This window comes from Canis lupus, chromosome 9 (assembly GCF_011100685.1).
Source record: "Canis lupus familiaris isolate Mischka breed German Shepherd chromosome 9, alternate assembly UU_Cfam_GSD_1.0, whole genome shotgun sequence".
Lineage (NCBI taxonomy): Eukaryota > Metazoa > Chordata > Mammalia > Carnivora > Canidae > Canis > Canis lupus.
This window is the reverse complement of record NC_049230.1, coordinates 36942027-36961006: the sequence shown is the minus strand read 5'-3', so window position 1 is coordinate 36961006 and position 18980 is coordinate 36942027. Positions and strand designations below refer to the sequence as shown.

The following is an 18980-nucleotide window of genomic DNA, read 5'->3' as shown; positions in this document are numbered from 1 at the left end:
GGACCAGGACTTAGAACAATTCAGTTCCATTTAGTTTTAGATAACTTGTTTGCCATTTGAGAAAGAATATTGGCTGTTTCAGCCAAGATGTGACCTGCATTTTGAATATTGTACCCGTGTTAAAAGCAGGAGAGAGATTTTCTAATGTGGTGTTAGCCACTTTCTCCTCTCTGTTTTCCAAGTTGTCCCTTCCCCATCAAGAAAGATGTAACTGAAGAAATGCCACCTTATTCATGATGGAAGTATAGAACACATTTTTCTCATTGTCAGGTTTGAATGGCATTGCATTTAGTATGAATTTAGAGTAGGAATAAAAGAGATGTAGATCAAATCTGTGAACTATGTTACTTGCAAATTGCTCCAAAGATGAGTTGTCTAGGGTTTTTTTTTTTAATAGTTTCAAGTAAAGATGAAAATTGTGGAAAATGTGATTGCAACATAGACTAAACTTGTTTCAATTCTAGCTGCTATGATGCTACAGTGATGGGCACCGTATGTAAATACATAGCTAGATGAATGTGTGCCGTTGAGCCTGTATACAAAGGAAATGCAGCTAACCAACACTTCTACTTTTACTGCTTCTCAATTTTGGAGGAATTGTTTTCATTTTCCTGCCCGTTTGCTAACCTGTTTTGATCATTTGGTGGAAGCTGTAATTGCAGGTGGGAACATCTTGAGTAACAGTTCACAATCCACTGCAGCTGCTTTTCACGCTAAATCCTGTTATTAAAAGGCTCAGGCTAAGATCAAGCCAAGGGTGGTTACGGACTTGACAGAGAACAGCTTAACTTTCCTGGTGTAGGACAAAGAAAACACTAGCCTTCTTGAGATCACTTTTTTTTTTATTGTTGTTCTGAAATGTTATTCGCATTCTTTATTATATTTCCTTTAACTGCTCTGTGAACTAGGTCATAAATCTCTAAATTGGGCAGTGATGAAAGCTATGATAGGCAATTTTTATAGCACTTTTGGTGTGGAAAGTAGGACCCTATTTTCCTTACTATTTCAGCACGTGGGCTTTTTAACAACACAGATCCTTCCCCTCATCTCTCCCGTCATAATGAGAAACTGAAATGAGATTTCTCCGATTAGAAGCAGCTATAATTATTAGATATAGGGTATATAATTCCAAAAAGGATCAATATGAAGGACTGGAATTCTTACGTGGTATTACATTTTTTTCCTTCAAGTTTTTCTGGGAGATAAGCATATTCCAAATTCAATGCAATGTGATGATCACCTTGACACACACTATCACGCTTAAGAATTGTAATCACTGCAAGGCTTCATTTCTTCAGATGGGCACTAGGTGTCATGGTTTTTCCTTCTCAACACCTTGGCATTTAGACAAGCTTCTGGAATTGCCCTGTTTGGTGAGGCAGATCCAGTTGTATCCTAACCCCTTTTTTTCAGGTGGCATGGTAGGCTTTGCCTTGTGTTCCTCCAGTATGCAGTTGCACTTTTAACTCTAGGTGGAGATCTGGTGAACCTTACTATATCATTGCTCTACACATTTTTACAGGAAACATTTTTTTAGGAAAGGGATGACTGAGGAGGAAAAAAGAGTGGATTAAAATTTAAAGACTGGTTGCCATCGTTACTGGTATTTTTTATGCACCTGGGGTGAAAAGGTAGGGATGGTGGGAATTAGGAATTCAGTTCTAGAACTGCTCAGCCTTGCCCATAGTTAATTGTTGGCAATGTGTTGATGTTCAATTTCACCAAGGTGTATGTGTCTGTAATTTTCTTACTATAAAATATTTCAAACTTACAGAAAAATATGGAGAGTGATATGACAAATACCCCTGCATCTACTGGCTAGCTTAAATAGATCTTATCATTTTGACACTGATCCTCACTTTTACGTTTTTATAATTCTTTGAAATCTTAAATTTTGAGTATAACACCAAAAAAAAAAAAATTGTAGGAGTTAGTAGGAAAAGGAGGTTGGTAAGCTTATAGAAGCCTAAAAGATTGGAAGAAATTAATTAGTAGATCATTTTGACAGTTCTTAGACTGGACCTCTTAACCTAAAGGACCTCTTACTTTAGAAAAAAAAACACCATAACCTTCTGTCTGAATTCACTTGGTTGACATTTTCCTGGCTCTCAAAGGAATTGTTTGGGTTACCCTGGAAAATTCTAGAGGAACCTATTATGCTTTGAAACTCAGACTGGAGAAGAGTGTATATGTTTGTGGGCTTGAGTCCATTTCTCATGCATATGGAACCCAGATATTTTTCTAGTTTAACATTAGACTTTTGTATATTGTTTTACTCAATTTAACCTCAGAATAGCTCCATCAATGTGAAGCTAATTTGGATGTATTTTACCGTGTTTTTGTTTTATTATTTTGAAATCAGTTTATCTTTTCATGCTGGGTGTAGAAATTGAGTCTGTGTCAATCTTTTAGATATGTGTTGGAAAAGAGGCATATTTGTATTGCAGTATGCTAAAGGTGAGCTTTGAAATAGATCTGAAGAAGGCAGATCTGAAAAACAGGACCATGGTCTGTGCACTGATTGTCCAAGTTATAAAAAGAGACTAATGGTCCTTGCCACCAATCTATCCCTGAAGATGGGGAAATGTTTATAAGTGCTTTGAGATCTTCAGCAGAAAAGTATCACACACCACTGATTACATATAAACATTCATAATTTGTGCTTGTATTATTTTTCATCAAGGGCTTCCCCCCAAAAAAACCCCAGTCTTGAATCCTTTTAGGCTTTATAAGATAGGAATTTCAAGTATAGAAAAAGACAGGTTATGAAATATGTGGTTAAGATAGTTTTATCTAAAATTACCATTTTATCCTCTAAGTGCACATGTTTGGTTACAGGTCTGTCTAAAATGATCCTTACAACCAGAGTTGAGCCCCTCGTTAGAAAAATTTTGAGGCTAATTTTGAAAGATAGGTCTTCCTGCCATGGAATTACTTCTAATGAATTTCTAACACTGTTCTTTTGGGATGCGTATACTTTGCTTTTTTTTTTTCTTCATATTTTTATTTAAATTCCAGTTAATATAGAGTGTAATATTTTCAGGTGTAGAATTCAGTGTTCATCACTTATATCACTCAGTGCTCGCTACAAGTGTCCTCCTTAATCCCCGTCACCTATTTACTTTGCATATACTTTTCTCAGAATTCCTTCTGAGTGGGTACTGTTGGTACTGGAGATTTTTCAACAGATGGATTAGTTCATTGGATTCGTTTCATTATTAGCAAACAGAGGCCCAGTGAGCTTGATGGACTGAAAATCCTAAAGCATCCATTGGCTGACTAAACCAGAGCTTGTGGAATGCTCCTTAGTCCACCTCAAAAGTTAGTCCTACAGATAGCCTTTAAACAAAAGAATGTACTTGCCAGCATTTTTATACACCTTAAGTTTTAAGATTTTACTGAAAAAAGATGTGATATAGTACCCTGTGTCAAGAAACTTTACAGCTCCAACTAAAGGCAATAATGAACATCAGGACAGCAACAGATGACACTAGAGGATGAGGTGTAGCGTTCAGAGTTCAACATTCGTTTGTATGATTAATGGGCAAGGTTTCTTGAACTGTAGTAGGCCAACTTGGTTAATTTCCATATCATCCAGTTACTCCTGTGCCCCATCTCTCAAATACCCCTGGCTTGTATGTGCTCTGTTGCATGTTTTTTTTTTTTTAAATTGGCATGTTTACTAAAAGCATTTGTGTGCGTATGCATAAGATTACTGTGGTTTCACGTTTATAAATATTGCGGGGAGAGATCATTTCCCTGTTCAAAATTATTATTTCTAATCTTCAGTAACATTTTGAAGAAATTACCTCTAGGATGAAAATTTTTTGCTCTAAAAATGTTGTGTTTCTTACCCTTTTATCGCTTTTTGGAAAGGTTGAGGTAAGTTTGTTCAGCCATTTTTGAATTATCCAAGCATGAAAAAGAGAGTTTTTCAGCTGTTAAGAAAATTGTTTTCAGCTCTTTTATGTGATCATACAACACTAGGCAGTGGAATATGATATCCAGCAGATAATACAATATGGAAAGGCATTGACATTTTTTTCAGCATGGTTTTTCTGAATGGCACAAATTATTTCAAATATCATATTGCCTTGTGGTTTAAAAAGGCACATTTTAACACCTATATAGTATTTTCTATTCTGTCAAGTGTGTTTTTTTCATGAGAGTCTAACATGAGTTAATATTGTAATTATTTTTTTATAATATCTAACTACAAGTGAAGACTTCTATTACATAAAGATACAAAAGGCAGACAGAGGTTGGGATGCCGGCATGGCACAGTCAGTTAAGTGTCTGACTCTTGGTTTCAGCTCAGTTTACAATCTCAGGATCGTGTGATCGAGCCCCACGTCGAGCTCTTGTGTTCAGCACAGAATCTGCTTGGGATTCTCTTTCCTCTGCCTCTGCCCCTCCCGCTTGGTCTATCTCTCTCTCAAATAAATAAATCTTTAAAAACAAAAGGGGGGAAGTAACACTTTATTATGTATCTAAAGGAACTCAAGTTCAGATTCCTTCTCACTAAGTCTTGATTTTCTTATCTTCATGATGCAGATAATGCTGAAGTCCATTTCAGCTCTAATGCTCTAGAATTCTTTGTATTGCTGCTCCAGGGCCTTGCAAGATGGTCTTCTTCCTGGCATTAGCAGTAGAAAAACAATAGCTATGGGAGGCTTTGCCAGAAAATTTCAACTTTTAGCATGGAAAATAAAGCTTTACCATAGCAGCCACAGTCTAACCTATATTTAAGTACATATAGAAAAATATTACAGCCAAACTCAAAGTGAGGAGATATAAGAAAGGCAACCATGGCAAAGATATTTTTTAACTGCTTCCCACAGCATTGCCACAGTTGATGGATGCTTCTTACATTCTTAAAAACATAATCCTGTCCTGTTTTGCCCCTTAGCTTTCCCTTCAAATTTATTGGTTGAGCTTAATATTAGTATTTTATTTTGTAGTAACAGCAGCTTTGGAAAGTGTGCATGTGTGTGCACATGTGTGTATCTGTGCAGTTGCACATTCATTTCACATTGATAGTACAATTAATTTTGATGTCAATTTTGGTGTTAATTTTGGGTCATGATTAGTGTTGACACTTTGTGTCAGGCTAATGGCATTTATGGGCACTATCAGTATAAATGTTAATATTGTCATGTTTTTAGTATCTGTTATAGTAACATTAAACCAAGGTCCTCCCAGGAGAAAAAAATACATGTATGGATAGATAGATAATGCCTTTCTGTGTCGGTGGTGTTACTCAGCGAGAAAATGACATCTCAGGGCAGAATCCTAATCACTGTTTGGAGCATCAGAAATAATGATCACCTCTGATCGGGGGTTGTGAATAATTCATTCGGTTTGATTTTCACATCCTGTCCAGTGATACTTTTCAAACCAAATGTGTTTCTACAGGAAAATAATGGTCCCACTTCTTATGGAAATACTGTGGCACAAATCATTTTACCCACATAAAAACAGTTAAATAAGACTGTTCTCTTCTGCTTGGTTTCTCCTCCTCCTTCCCTCCTCCCTCACTTGCGTATGTTTATTCCAGAATCAGACTGTGGCCAAAGAAATATTTTCTTCCTTAGAACTTACATAAGGCATATATTTATTTCTACCCATCCTTTGCTTATTCACACTAACTCTGTTGATCCTCTTCCCTTTTTTCATTTTAATTAGTTAAGGTTGATAACCATAAACCTAAGAAACCTGCTAATCAGAACATCCTATTATCAAAAATCATCTGCAATTACATATTTTTAAATAATTTATGGCTGTATTAACAAAAACAAAATTGGCAGGAAGTGGCCAGAACCACCTGCTAAGTTAGTGGTCAGGAAAGAAGCTTGTGCAGTGCCAGGGCCACAGAGCCTGACTCTGAACCTCCTTAGGCCGTAAAGCCAGCCACTCGGGTAGACCCTCTCAGGCTGTTGCCCTCAGTCCTGGAGTGTCATTTTCACTAGGCTTCAACTGCATCAAAGCAATGGAGGTAGAGAGAAGCTGGAACAAGGGGATTTAGTGACAGAATTTCCTTTGGTTATTATTTATGTACTAGGCAATTTGGACTTAGGTGAAATCAGGAATGTCACATTCCTAACCACATTGTCATAATTTGTGTATGCTTTTATAGGATTGCAGAATTTTCAATATAACGTCTCCATTGTATGTATAATATAGATAGACCCATCTATATAAAGTAATTTGAAAAATTTACAGTGTCCTAATTAAATGGGGGGAAAATATGACTGTCTTCTGAAGTAATGACCCAATCCTCTGAGACAAAGCTATTCTTAGATAGCATATTTTGAACCATCTCTCCTGAATGTTGTGACCCTTCCCCACCTCCCCAAATCTAACAAGGGCAGGGGAAAGCATTTTTCAACCTACTTCTCATCATCAGACAGAAAGTATTTTGCATTCAGAAACCATTTCCAGTATCAAATTCAATTTTGTCAAGTGATTAGTTGAGTTTGGTAGAGAATAATTTAAAAACACAAAGCTGGAAATGGCCGTGGTACTTCTGCAGGGGAAGAGAGCAGTTGCTATTCTGAAGTTGCAAGCCCTCTTCCAATGACTGTGCATCACAAGGTGGATTATTGTGTTACATGTCTTTGCAGCTGTTACAGACCTGCATCTGTTGACACCATGTGTTCCTATCTGGGGCTGCTGGAAGAAATAGGGAAGTGGGTGAATTGATACCTTGCTTGCCTATCAGTGGGAACGTCCTTTTATGTACATATGTTTGTAAAGCTCTTTAGCCCCCTTCAAGATGAAAGGCTCTGTATAAATATAAGCTTTCGATTTTAGTACATGTTTGTAATACATGTGGTATGGTCCTAAATATGTATTTAGCTGATAGGCACTGTTCTTGTCTATTGTACAAATATTGACTTTAAAAGTATAAATATGTATTTAACCATCAGACCAGAAAAACACTGAAGCAGTTACTTCTCAGGTGGAGATATTAATATTGTATAAACCTATATATATATATGTTTACATTCTACTACATCATTGCAGAACATTTCTTTTTTAAAAATGAAATGATAGCCCCAACCAACTAAGGCAGTTCTTGATATTCTTCCCCCTTCAAGATGAGTCTTGATTTTTAATTTTCATGTGTTTCTCTCTCTCCTAACTTTATGTAAATATGATCTGTTGCAGTAGGACTAAAATGTAGATTCAGCTTTTGTAAAGTAGGAGAAATCCTTAGGTTCATGAGATACTTTTCTCTTAAAAAAATTTTTTTCCCCAAAGATTCCATCCATTTATTCATGAGAGATACAGAGAGAGAGGCAGAGACATAGGCAGAGGGAGAAGCAGGCTGCCTGTGTGGAGCCCAGTGCGGGGCTTGATCCTGGACCGGGAGACGCCCTGAGCCGAAGGCAGATGCTCAACCACTGAGGCATCCGGGCAGCCCAAAAAAAATTTTTAAGCATAGAAATGCTCAAATGTATGCTTAAGTAGAGACAATAATATAAGCTTTCACATACTTGTCACTCAGTGAAGAGCAATTTGTAGTCTTTTCTTAGTTCCTTTTTTTTTTTTTAATTTTTTTAAATTTATTTATAATAGTCACACAGAGAGAGAGAGAGAGAGGCAGAGACACAGGCAGAGGGAGAAGCAGGCTCCATGCACCGGGAGCCTGACGTGGGATTCGATCCCAGGTCTCCAGGATCGCGCCCTGGGCCAAAGGCAGGCTCCAAACCGCTGCGCCACCCAGGGCTCCCTCTTAGTTCCTTTTTAAGCTTATATTGTGTTGATAATTTTATAAACACATTAAGGAAATTTTAGAAAATAGAAATCTCATCATTCTAAAAATATCTCATATTCCTATTTTTTAAATTATGTCTCTCTCACACACACAACACACCTATAAATACAGTGTTGTAACACCTACTGTGTACTTATTACATGCCAGGTACTATTCTAAGGCTCACCATGGATTTAATCCTCAAAACAAACTTTATAGAAGAGGTTATTACCTATTTTACTGATGAGGAAGGAGAGACACATAGAGGTCAGTAACTTACTTACGTGGCTAGAAAACTGACTGAATCTCTATTCTGTCGGAGTCAGATTCTATTAGATTCACATTCTCCAAGCTGGCTTCTGAGTCTCTGTCCTTAACAACCACACTATTTTGCTTCTCATAGTTATTACGGTAAATAGACAAGTTTGTTATACCACTTCAAGACTATATTTTCAGGGATCACTTCTATAGTTTGTTATACCACTTCTCAAACTTAGTATTACATCATAGGTATTTTAATATGCTATTAATAGTTTTCATAACCGTCATTTTATAAGGCTGTACAGAACACTAATGATGACCTTATTAGCCAATTTACTTCTCTCCAAAAGAGGAAAAGTTTTTATCATGACATTTATATTTTAACTGTTTATCTTAAAGTATTTTAGATTTACAGAAAAGTTACAAAGATAGTACAGAGTTCCCATGTACCTAATGTTAACTTCTTAAATTATTCTTGTTGCTCAAATAATCTTGTCTACCGAAAGAGGTGTGTTGAAATATATCTAAATGAACCCTTTGATTTTTCTAATGTTGACATCTTGTATAACTATGGTATAATTATCAAAACTTAGAACTAACATTGGTATGATACTAATAAGTAAAATACATACTTTGTTTTGGATTTTGCCAGTTTTTCTACAAATGTCCTTCCAAAATACCACATTGCATTTAGATGTCAATGACATTTATGTTTGTGTTATAATTGATGTTCATCTTTCCATGTTGTTTCCACTAACTGAAGTGGCACTAGTCTGGAATATGCTTCCTTAATGTCTCTAATAAGGGAAATTATGTGAACCGTATTTTAAAAAATAAACCTATTAACTTATATAAGGACAAGTTACTTAATTCTTCTATACCTTAGTTTTTTCGTGCCAATAATAACAGCTGCTTCTTTTTTTTTTTTTTTAATTTTTATTTACTTATGATAGGCACACAGTGAGAGAGAGAGAGGCAGAGACACAGGCAGAGGGAGAAGCAGGCTCCATGCACCGGGAGCCTGATGTGGGATTCGATCCCGAATCTTCAGGATCGCGCCCTGGGCCAAAGGCAGGCGCTAAACCGCTGCGCCACCCAGGGATCCCATAACAGCTGCTTCTAAGTCAATAATAATTTGAAAACTTTTTATAATTGGAAAAACTGAGACTATATGAAGTTAAGTAATTGGTCCAAGATTATACAGTTAGAATAAAGCTGAGATTTGGACCGAGGTAGGCTGATACTCCCCAGACTAATCTCTTAACTACTATCAGTATTTGTTCATATTTAATATTGTACAGCATGTGATAGATTTTCAATTAATGATAGTTATTATTCTTGTTATTTTTTTGTTATTTTTTTGTTTTTGTTTTTGTTTTTTATTCTTGTTATTTTTTAAAAAATAAAATAGTTGAGCACTTGGATATAGCTCAGTTGGTTAAGTGTCTGCCTTTGGCTCAGGTCCTGACCCTGATCCCTGCTCTCCGAAGAATCTGCTTATCCCTCTCCCTCTGCCCCTCAGAGCTTGTGCTCTCTCTCACTCTCTCAAATAAATAAGATCTTTAAAAATAAAATGAAATAGTTGAATGATGTTTAGGACTATTATTCTGTGATCCCTAGAGATAAGTCATAGGGTTCTAAGCCCTTGGTATTGACTATTTTCCAAGAATCATTGAAAAAATGAAATGACTATGGAACCAGCAAATATTTATTACTCCCATATTATGTGGAGGGATCCTGCTAGGCACTGGAGGAGATGATATAATGGCTCAGGCCGGCAAGCTAAAAACAGTCCTAGGCAATAAATGATTAATTATCAGATGAATTCTCTACATGAAGGTCTTCATAGGAGATCAGAGAAGAAAGAGGTCACTTTAGGCAAAGCTTTACTGAGGAAATGGAATTTGAATGAAACTTTTTGGAATGGGTAGGATTTGAATAGATTGAGATGAGAGAAAGGGGCAAATGTTGTATATTAAAGTTAATATAATAGTATCAAATAGTTGATTCATCAAACCAATAGATGTTGTTAGTTTTGTATGTGGGGACACTGAAGCTCACTAAAGTTATTTTTCCAAGGTCACGTAGTAAGTGATAGAGCTTAGGTATGGATCCAAGTTAGTTTGACTCCAAATCCCATCTTCTCCATTATGTGACCTATTGTTTAGTTAGCAATAAAATCTAAATTTTGGTATAAGTTGAGCAATAGATGCTTTCTTGGATGTTTATCCATTATGCTTACTCAAAATTTAATCTCATCTTGTAGGGAATCTCACTATACAAAGACTGGGATAGCACTCTCCATTCTGAAATGGTACTTTTTAAAGGAGGAGGGAGATGGTCGATGAGGAACACACTTTGGAAAGACATTGATAAAGAGTAGTGTGTTCTTGGTGCTCCTGTCTTGACACCTAATTAGAAGTCAATATTGCAAGCATAATGACCTAGCCAATTGCTAAACTGACTGCCCAAGTGACACAGTTAGAGTCCCCAGGTAATAACAAAAGATAAGAGTATTATTTGCCTGCCCAGTGCCACACAGACACAATGTTTGCATTAGCATGCAAATGCTGAAGTAGATTCTTCAAGGCTTGTTTCTAAGCTACTTCTAGCCTAGGTGGCTAAGGTTAATATATCATAAAATTTGGTGTAAAACCCAATCTTCCTAACTACAAATGCATTTAGAGGAAATAGCTTTTCCTTCCTGAAAAACAAAAGAGATGTTAGGTTAGAGGGCCACATGAGAAGGCAGGTGTAAAATATTTCTTCCCACACAGGCATTATATTAGCCAGCTTCTTAAAAACCATGACCAAAGTTATCTCGATATTTGCAGTTTCTCTGTGCTATATTTTGAATGATTTGTTTCTCCTTCCTTTCTGTATCTTTAATGAGCAGATAGAGTAATACCTTATCTCAGAAGGTGATTGGATTTTTTTCTGTATATTATATCTATTTTGATTTGTATTTGGCCAATGATATGATATATTAAATAGCTTATATTTATCTGTGGGTGTTTCATATATATATATTTCTTAATGCTGAGAATCACAAATAGCTGTGTGGAAAGCTTCAACCAGCCTGATTACAGTGGATGTGCAATTGGATTGAGGAATGTGTACTCAGAGCTTATGATCACTGGCCCGGTTGAGTCTGGGTGATGCATGTGGCTTTCCAGGGATGCTGCTATTTACATCTGTTAATGGCCCTTCTTGATGGCCGGCTCCCCAATGAGGTGATATGCAGCAGCCTGGGGATGAGGGACCAAGGCTGCAGATGTGTCTGGGCTCCATTAGGCAGGACCAGGAATGCTCATCTGGTAGGCTTTGTGTTTGGGAGCAAGTAGAGAGGGGGTAGGAATGTGTAGGGGGAGACAGAAAGAAATGGGAAAAAAAAAAAAAAAAGAATGGAAAACATTACTTATCTGGATATAGGGAAACAGACAGGCAGGCATGAAAAACTGCAGCTGTAACTGAGGTGTGAGTGAATAGAAAAGAAATGGAACTAGCAAATAAACAAGTAGAAGGATTGACTAGATGCTCATATAGAAAGGGATTAAAAGAAGAGAGAGCTGGGAGGGTTTGGGAAGAAACATGTCACCCCTGCCTTTCAAGTCAATATCATTTATTTGTGTGGCTGATCAGATGGTACTGAACAGAGAGAGTAGTAGAGATTTACATATATTGTTCCTTGTGTACTTTGGTTTTCTGGTGCTGGGGGAAAGTGGCAGGAGATGCTCACAAAGATGCAATGTTGAGCTCTAGTGAATCCTCGCAGAAATGGAAGATACCTAAAGCAAGCTGGTAATGAATGCTGCTCTTATTTCTGTCAAATGCTAGAAAACAGTAAAAGGACCCAGGATCACAAAAGTGGTGTATAGTTCCTGAGAGGTGATTCTCTTTCTGTTCTCCTCACAAGTGTAAGAAGTTTCTCAGAAAAAATCTCACAGAAGATGGACCTAGTGTCTTAGTAGATAGGCTAGTAAGTTAGGAAGTTTTGAATTTAATTCCCTGCACCATGACATTCTTCCACATGTCTCTTAAGTGCATTTAGACTTTGGTTTCTCCATCTTCTTTATGTAGATCCAAAGAAGGAATTGAAATAACTGTGAAATACATAGTAAACTAGCTGTTCTCACCATAACTTAGAGAAGTATGCTAGAATGTTCTAGTTTTCCACAGGAAACTTGGATCTTCAACGGTACATACCTTTATATGAAGGATGTGTTTATGATATAGCCTGATACCTTCAAGGAACCTGAAAAAAATTTTGCATGTAAGAAGCTTCTATTTGTTTCTCTATGCCTTTGCAGATTGGCATGGTAGCGTGGAAAATGACCCTTAAAAGTCCTGAATACCCAGAAGGCCGAGATATCATTGTTATTGGCAATGACATCACATACCGAATTGGGTCCTTTGGGCCCCAGGAGGATTTGCTGTTTCTCAGAGCTTCTGAGCTTGCCAGGGCAGAGGGTATCCCACGCATCTTTGTAGCAGCCAACAGTGGAGCAAGAATTGGACTGGCAGAGGAAATTCGTCATATGTTTCATGTAGCCTGGGTAGATCCTGAGGATCCTTACAAGGTACAGACTAAGCAGATAAAACTTCAAGACAGTATATGGTTGTGTGTGTGTGTGTGTGTGTGTGTGTGTGTGTGTACGTGTATGTGTTTACACATACAAAGAGGTGGGGGAGAGGTAGAGGTTTCAGTTCAAAAGTCAGCACTTACAGTGAGCTGTAATCACATTGGAGACAAATGGTCTCTCAATATATTCACCTGGTTTTTCCTTCCAGCTTTGAAATAGACTGCTGTTTTTTGGTTTGAACACTAGAGGAAATAGATATGCATTCAGCATGAGACATGCTAAGCCAGAAATCTCTCTTTTTAAATTATTCCACTATGGCTTCCAGGACTTAGTCAGTCATTTGCAAAAGCCCTCCTATCCTCAGCTTCTTCTCTGATTGTTCTTTATTTGAAATCTTCCTGTCCTCTAAAGACATGGCTTTCACTGTAGCCCTCTTAAAGAGTGACTGATCTCCCTCTTCTCTCTTTTCCTTGTCCCACTGAACCTGGAGAGTGTCTTCTTTGTCTCTCATTACTACTTCCAGATCCCCCCCTGCCCCTTCTCTCTGAAAATGCCCATCTTAGAATCTCATATCATCAGACTACCACACCACCACTTGTTATAGTGGTTCCTAACTCTTTGGTCAGTCCTTCTCATTCTTTGTGTGTTTTAGTTGCTGGCACATGGTCACTCTCTCCGTTACAACTAGTTCTATTATAATTCCCGGTGACTTCTATATCTACATAGATGATCCATTGCATAATCCAGCCTCTTAGATCCATGACTTCTGTCTTCTACCCCAGCTCAGCCTCTTCTTCCCCATGATCTTAATTTCAGCAATCCTTTTCTTTGCCACCCCTCCATCCTATCTTTACAGCTCATTCTCCGTAGTGTACACTAAGTCCAACAATCCTTTAAACCCACCAGAGCCTGCAACTATTGGTGCTACCACCTTTCTTCTGTCCCCTCCTTCCTTATAACTTCAGCTTATATTCTGTGGTCAATCATAGGTTAATCATTATAATCATATTATAATTACCACCTTTCCTACACCTTCAACTCTTTTGCTTCTCTTCTCATTCTGCTTACTCTGTCTCTTTACAGAAACCTTGTTTAAATCCAGTGTTCTCCATCTATCTACTCACATATGTGAACCTGTATACCTGAACACTGGTAAGAGAAAAATATCCAGTGTGATTGAGTGGTCTTACTTTAAATTCATTTATGAACCTCCTGAATGACCATTTCACATCTTCTCCTCTCTCCTTAAACTTCTAAAACCCTCTTGCCCCATCCTCCCTCTAAGCTGATGACATTGATCCCAATTCACTGAGGAAATGGAAGGAACAAGAAGAAAACATCCATAAGCTCCCACATATCTACATCTGTGCCTTTATTCTCTGCCATCTCCCTGTTCTTTGGATGAACAGTTTCTGCTCCAGTCTAAGGCTAATCACTCTCCTCTTACATACTTCACCCTATCCTTCTTGAATCGTTTTTTCCCTCTACCAGATCTACCCTGCTAGCTCACAAATACTTAGCCCTCCAATCACTACTCTTACTGATAGCAAAGCTTCTTAGAAGCATTGTCTCTTCTTGCTATATCCATATACTCTCCTCCCATTCCTCTGGAACCCACTTCAGTTAGGTTTGCATCCTCACCAGCACATTGTACCTGCTTTTGTCAGAGTCACCATGGGTTCCATCCTATGAAATTCTGTTGTGAATTTCAGCCTTCATCTGAGTTATTTGATGTCTCAGCAGCATCTGATACAGTTGGTCATTCCTTCATCCTTGAAATACTTCTTCTCTTGGCTTCTAGGGCCTCAGAGTCTCCTTTTTATCTTCCTAACTGCCCCTTCTCAGTTTCCTTCGCTGAGACATCTTTTAAGTGTAAGAGTGCTTCAAAGGATGATGGAAATATTCCATATTTTGATTTTGATGGTAGTTTCACAAGTATCTACATTCATCAGAACTCACCACACTATGGTACTTAAAAGAATGGATTTTATTGCATGTAAATGATACTTCAATAGGATTCATATTAAAAGTGTATGGAAATTGTTAGTAACTGTGTTTCTTTTTGAGGTGATGGAAATGCCCTTGAATAAGAGAGTGGTGATGGTTGCACATCAGAATATACTAAAAACTACTAAATCATTCGTTTTATTTATTTTTTTTTAAGATTTTATTTATTTATTCATAGAGATGCAGAGACAGAAGCAGGCACCATGCAGAGAGCCTGACGTGGGACCTGATCCAGGGTCTCCAGGATCACGCCCTGGGCTGCAGGCGGCACTAAACCGCTGCCATTTTAAAATGGCTAGTTTTGAGGCATCTGGCTGGCTCAGTCAGTGGAGCATGCGACTCTTGATCGCGGGGTCGTGTGTTCAAGCCCCACATTAGGTATAATAGAGCTTACTTTAAAAAATATGGACAGTTTTATGTTCATGAATTTTAACCCAAGGCCCTACATAGCTTGGCCTTCCAATACTACCCTGCCTTCATTTCTTGCTGCAGACAGTCTCACTCCATGCTGGCTCCATTGGCCTGCTTACTCTTTCTGGAACTTCGTGAGGCTCACTCATGCCTCCACACTTCTGCACCTACAATTCCTTCTGCCTATAATGCCTTGCCCCAATGTCCTCATGTTTTGTTTCCTCTGTTCTTCAAGGCCTCACTCAAATGCCACTTTCAGTGAGCCTTCCCTGGGCTTTTCTTTCTACAAGTTCAGCTTTTGCAATCCTCTGTCTCCTTTCTCAATTCTTTTTTTTTCCCCATAAACATCATTCTCATTAATATTGTATGTTTTACTTATTTGTATATTTTTCTGTCACTCTCACAAGAACATAAGTTCCATAAGGCCAGGAAGTTTTGTCCATTTTGTTCATTCCTGGTTTTTCAGTGCCTAAAACAGTATCTTGCACATAGAGGCACTCAGTAGATAGGTGGTGACTGACATACTAATGACCCTCAGTGCCACAAGGTTCTTGTCATAAGTCACACAAACTCAGTGGCAGATTCATATCTCTTCCATGTTGTGCTCACTGTGGGCCAAATCGATTGAGTTAAGCACTGGCATAATTTTTCCCAGTACTTAAAACGTCTTCCTCTGCTTACTTTTTTTTTTTTTTTTTTTTTTTTTTTGGCTGTGTGACTAATTCACTTTAGTTAAACACATGTATCCTACCTATAACCCTGTTTTGTGAGTGTGTGTATGTATGTGTAAAAATAAATAATTACAAAAATGTATAGTTTTTAAAATGTAAATAGGAAATACAAGTTGTTTATTGAAAACAGCAAAAGGCATAAATTCAATGTTCACTGATGATTATCACTGCATAGACTTCTGATTTTAATATTGCCAGTTTCATGATCTTCTCAATTATCTCTTCCCCATTTATATTGTGATGGTACTAAGGATTTGAGAAAGTAAAGAATAGTAATCTACAGTTCTTAAATTTTGTGTTGATATCTTTAATAGAGGTGTCACAAAAGATCAGAAAATGACCCGTTAACCTCGATGAAAATGAAATAGATGGAATATACTTGCAGTTGTAGCTACAAGATACCTTGTTTCAAGGACAGTCAGTGACTGGAGAAATAAGCGCTTCCATCTTTCAAAGAATTGTCTATGCTGGTATTCTGTGAGACAGTAACTCTCAGAAGTGATGTGGCAATTTAAAGCTAGCTGTACAACAAGCTGTGTTATGCATGTCCTGCTGTGTCTTCTGTCTATGTGGTGATGGCAAATAATGAGTTAAAAACTATTTGTGCTTCACAGGGATACAAATATTTATATCTGACCCCTCAGGATTATAAGAGAGTCAGTGCTCTCAACTCTGTCCATTGTGAACATGTAGAGGACGAAGGAGAATCCAGGTAGGTATGTAAGTAGCAGAATAATTTGGCCATGAATTAAAGGAGAATATGATCATTTCTCCCTCAACTGTCTTGCTGAAATGACCTTGAAGAGCAATGAAGATTGCTTGTTACATAATCTGGAAATCTAAAGTTTTGTATTATAGCCCTACACTAATTAACTGTAAGACCTTATTTTTTGATTGAGGTTTTTAAATTATGTTTATAATATTTATTCACTTTAGAAAAGTTGGAATATGTAAATAATTATGAAGAAGAAATAAAAATCAGCTACAATCCTGTGAAGAGATAACTATTTTTTCAGATTTATTTGTTTATTGTTTTAGAAAAAGAGTGTGCAAGAGGAAGAGAGGGAGGGGCAGAAGGAGAGGGAGAGAGAGAATCTCCAGCAGATTCCCTGCTGAGTGCAGAGCCCCAAATGGGGCTCGATCTCACAACACTGAGATCATAACCTGAGCCAAAATCAAGAGTCAGACTCTTAACCAACTGAGCCACCCCAGTGCCCCGAGAGATTACAATTATTGATGTGTATATTATATTCATGCTTTTTCTGTATATGTATACCTTCTTTCTACATAATCAGAATGTACAGGAAAACTCTTCTGTAATTTATTCTTTTCACTAAAAACTATTTTGGGGGGATTTTTGTATATCCTTAAAATATCATTTGAGAATATGATATTTAATGGCTTCATAGTATTTTATCATAATAAATGTATCTTTTGTGAACATTCAGACAATTCCCACTATTTACTGCTATATCCCTGGTCTAGATGTTTTGTTTTGGGTTTTTTTTTTGTTTTAAAGATTTTATTTATTTATTTATTTATTCATAAATAAACGCAGAGAGAGAGAAGCAGAGTCACAGGCAGAGGGAAAAGCAGGCTCCATGCAGGGAGCCTGATGTGTGGGACTGGATCCTTGGTCTCCAGGATCATACCCCTGGGCTAAAGGTGGTGTTAAACTGCTGGGCCACTGGGGCTGCCCTAATTTTTTTTTTTTTTAAGATTTATTTATTTATTCATTCAGAGAGAGAGAGAGAGACAGGCAGAGACACAGGCAGAGGGAGAAGCAGGCTCCATGCAGGAAGCCCGACGTGGGACTCAATCTGGGGTCTCCAGGATCATGCCCTGGGCTGCAAGCGGCGCTAAACCACTGTGCCACCGGGGCTGCCCCCCAAAATGTTTTCTTATAAAAACTTCTAGAAATATCTCTCTCTTCCCTTTGGGCTAATTTCTAAAAGTGGAATTACTAGCCAAAAATATGTCTATTTTAAATATATTTTTGATAGTTTCAAATTGTCCTACCAAGATCTGTACTCCCACCAGCAATATATGATAGTATGTTCTTCCCCTTTAATTTTTCTCTACCCTTGCCAATATTGATTGTCAATTAATAAAATAAGATAAAAACAGCAATTATTTTAACTGGTACTTTTGAGTACTAGTAAGGTTGAACATTTTTATAGTCTGTCTGCAAGTATTTTCTAGAATGTTAATCAACTATTCCAATACCATTTATTAAATAATACATACTTTCCTCACTTTTATAATAATTTCAACTCCATTACTAGGCTTTGTATTGTTTTTTTGTGCTGTCTGTTCTTGAGCTAATGCCACATTATTTTAACTATTCTAATGGGGCAAATTTCCCCACATTCTTAATTTTTTTCCTCATGTTTTATTAGCTACTTTTATCTTTTTATGTTAGACTCATTTTTTTTAATTGCCAAAACTTTCTGTAATGATTTTGATTCAAATTACATTAAGTTTATAAATTAATTTAGGAAGAGCTCATATCTTCATAATATTAACTCTTCCCAACAAAAAACATGTAATATTTTTTTCCATTTATCCAAGTGTATCTTTCAAAGTTTTGTAGTTTTCCTCATATAGCTTATGCCAGAAGTTCCCAGTCTTCCGTGGTTCATAACACCCTTGCTGTCTCAGTAATGTTTTCACAGCACCTTTGGGCTAAAAGATATACCCAATATTTCTGTTTATTAAATAGTCAGACTTCTACAACTTCATAGGTATTTATATTCTAGCAATAATTATTTGGGAAGTATAATACATATAAATAGAAAGGCTTTTTTCATTTTTAAATAATTACAATTAGTTACTAATGAGACATCTGCATCTATACAAGATCTCAAGACTTAGATTCAGCTTGGATATAGCCACCCTTGTTTCTTGTTCTGCATTGACTTTTGTGCAGAACTTGGTTTTTTTCTACAGCAACTGAAAACCCAGCTTTGCAAAGATATAAGACATTGTCAAAAGGAATGTAGCATTATTTAATGTTTAATTATGAACTACCTAAACCTAGTAGTTTACATGGACTCCAACAGATTTTACATATCATAGTGTTTCTCTCAAATATTTAAAATATCCTGCAGTGCCCCTGGCAGTTCACTGTGACACTCAAGACACTATGGTGCACAATGCGGGTATAATGGGATTTTGCCATTTTTTAAATGTTTTTTGCTAAATATTTTGTACCTTATCTTGCTATTC

At 37.1% G+C, this 18980-nt stretch overlaps 1 protein-coding gene across 8 annotated transcripts in view; it reads left to right on the top strand.

The window, feature by feature from the left end:
* Positions 1–18980, top strand: part of ACACA (acetyl-CoA carboxylase alpha) — a 283891-nt gene that overhangs the window by 193194 nt on the left and 71717 nt on the right. For all 8 annotated transcript variants that reach the window (XM_038548036.1, XM_038548037.1, XM_038548038.1 and 5 more), the window contains 2 exons: positions 12331–12600; positions 16367–16464. In XM_038548036.1, the coding sequence (XP_038403964.1) occupies positions 12331–12600; positions 16367–16464 (368 nt within the window). The remainder of the gene's footprint in view (positions 1–12330; positions 12601–16366; positions 16465–18980) is intronic.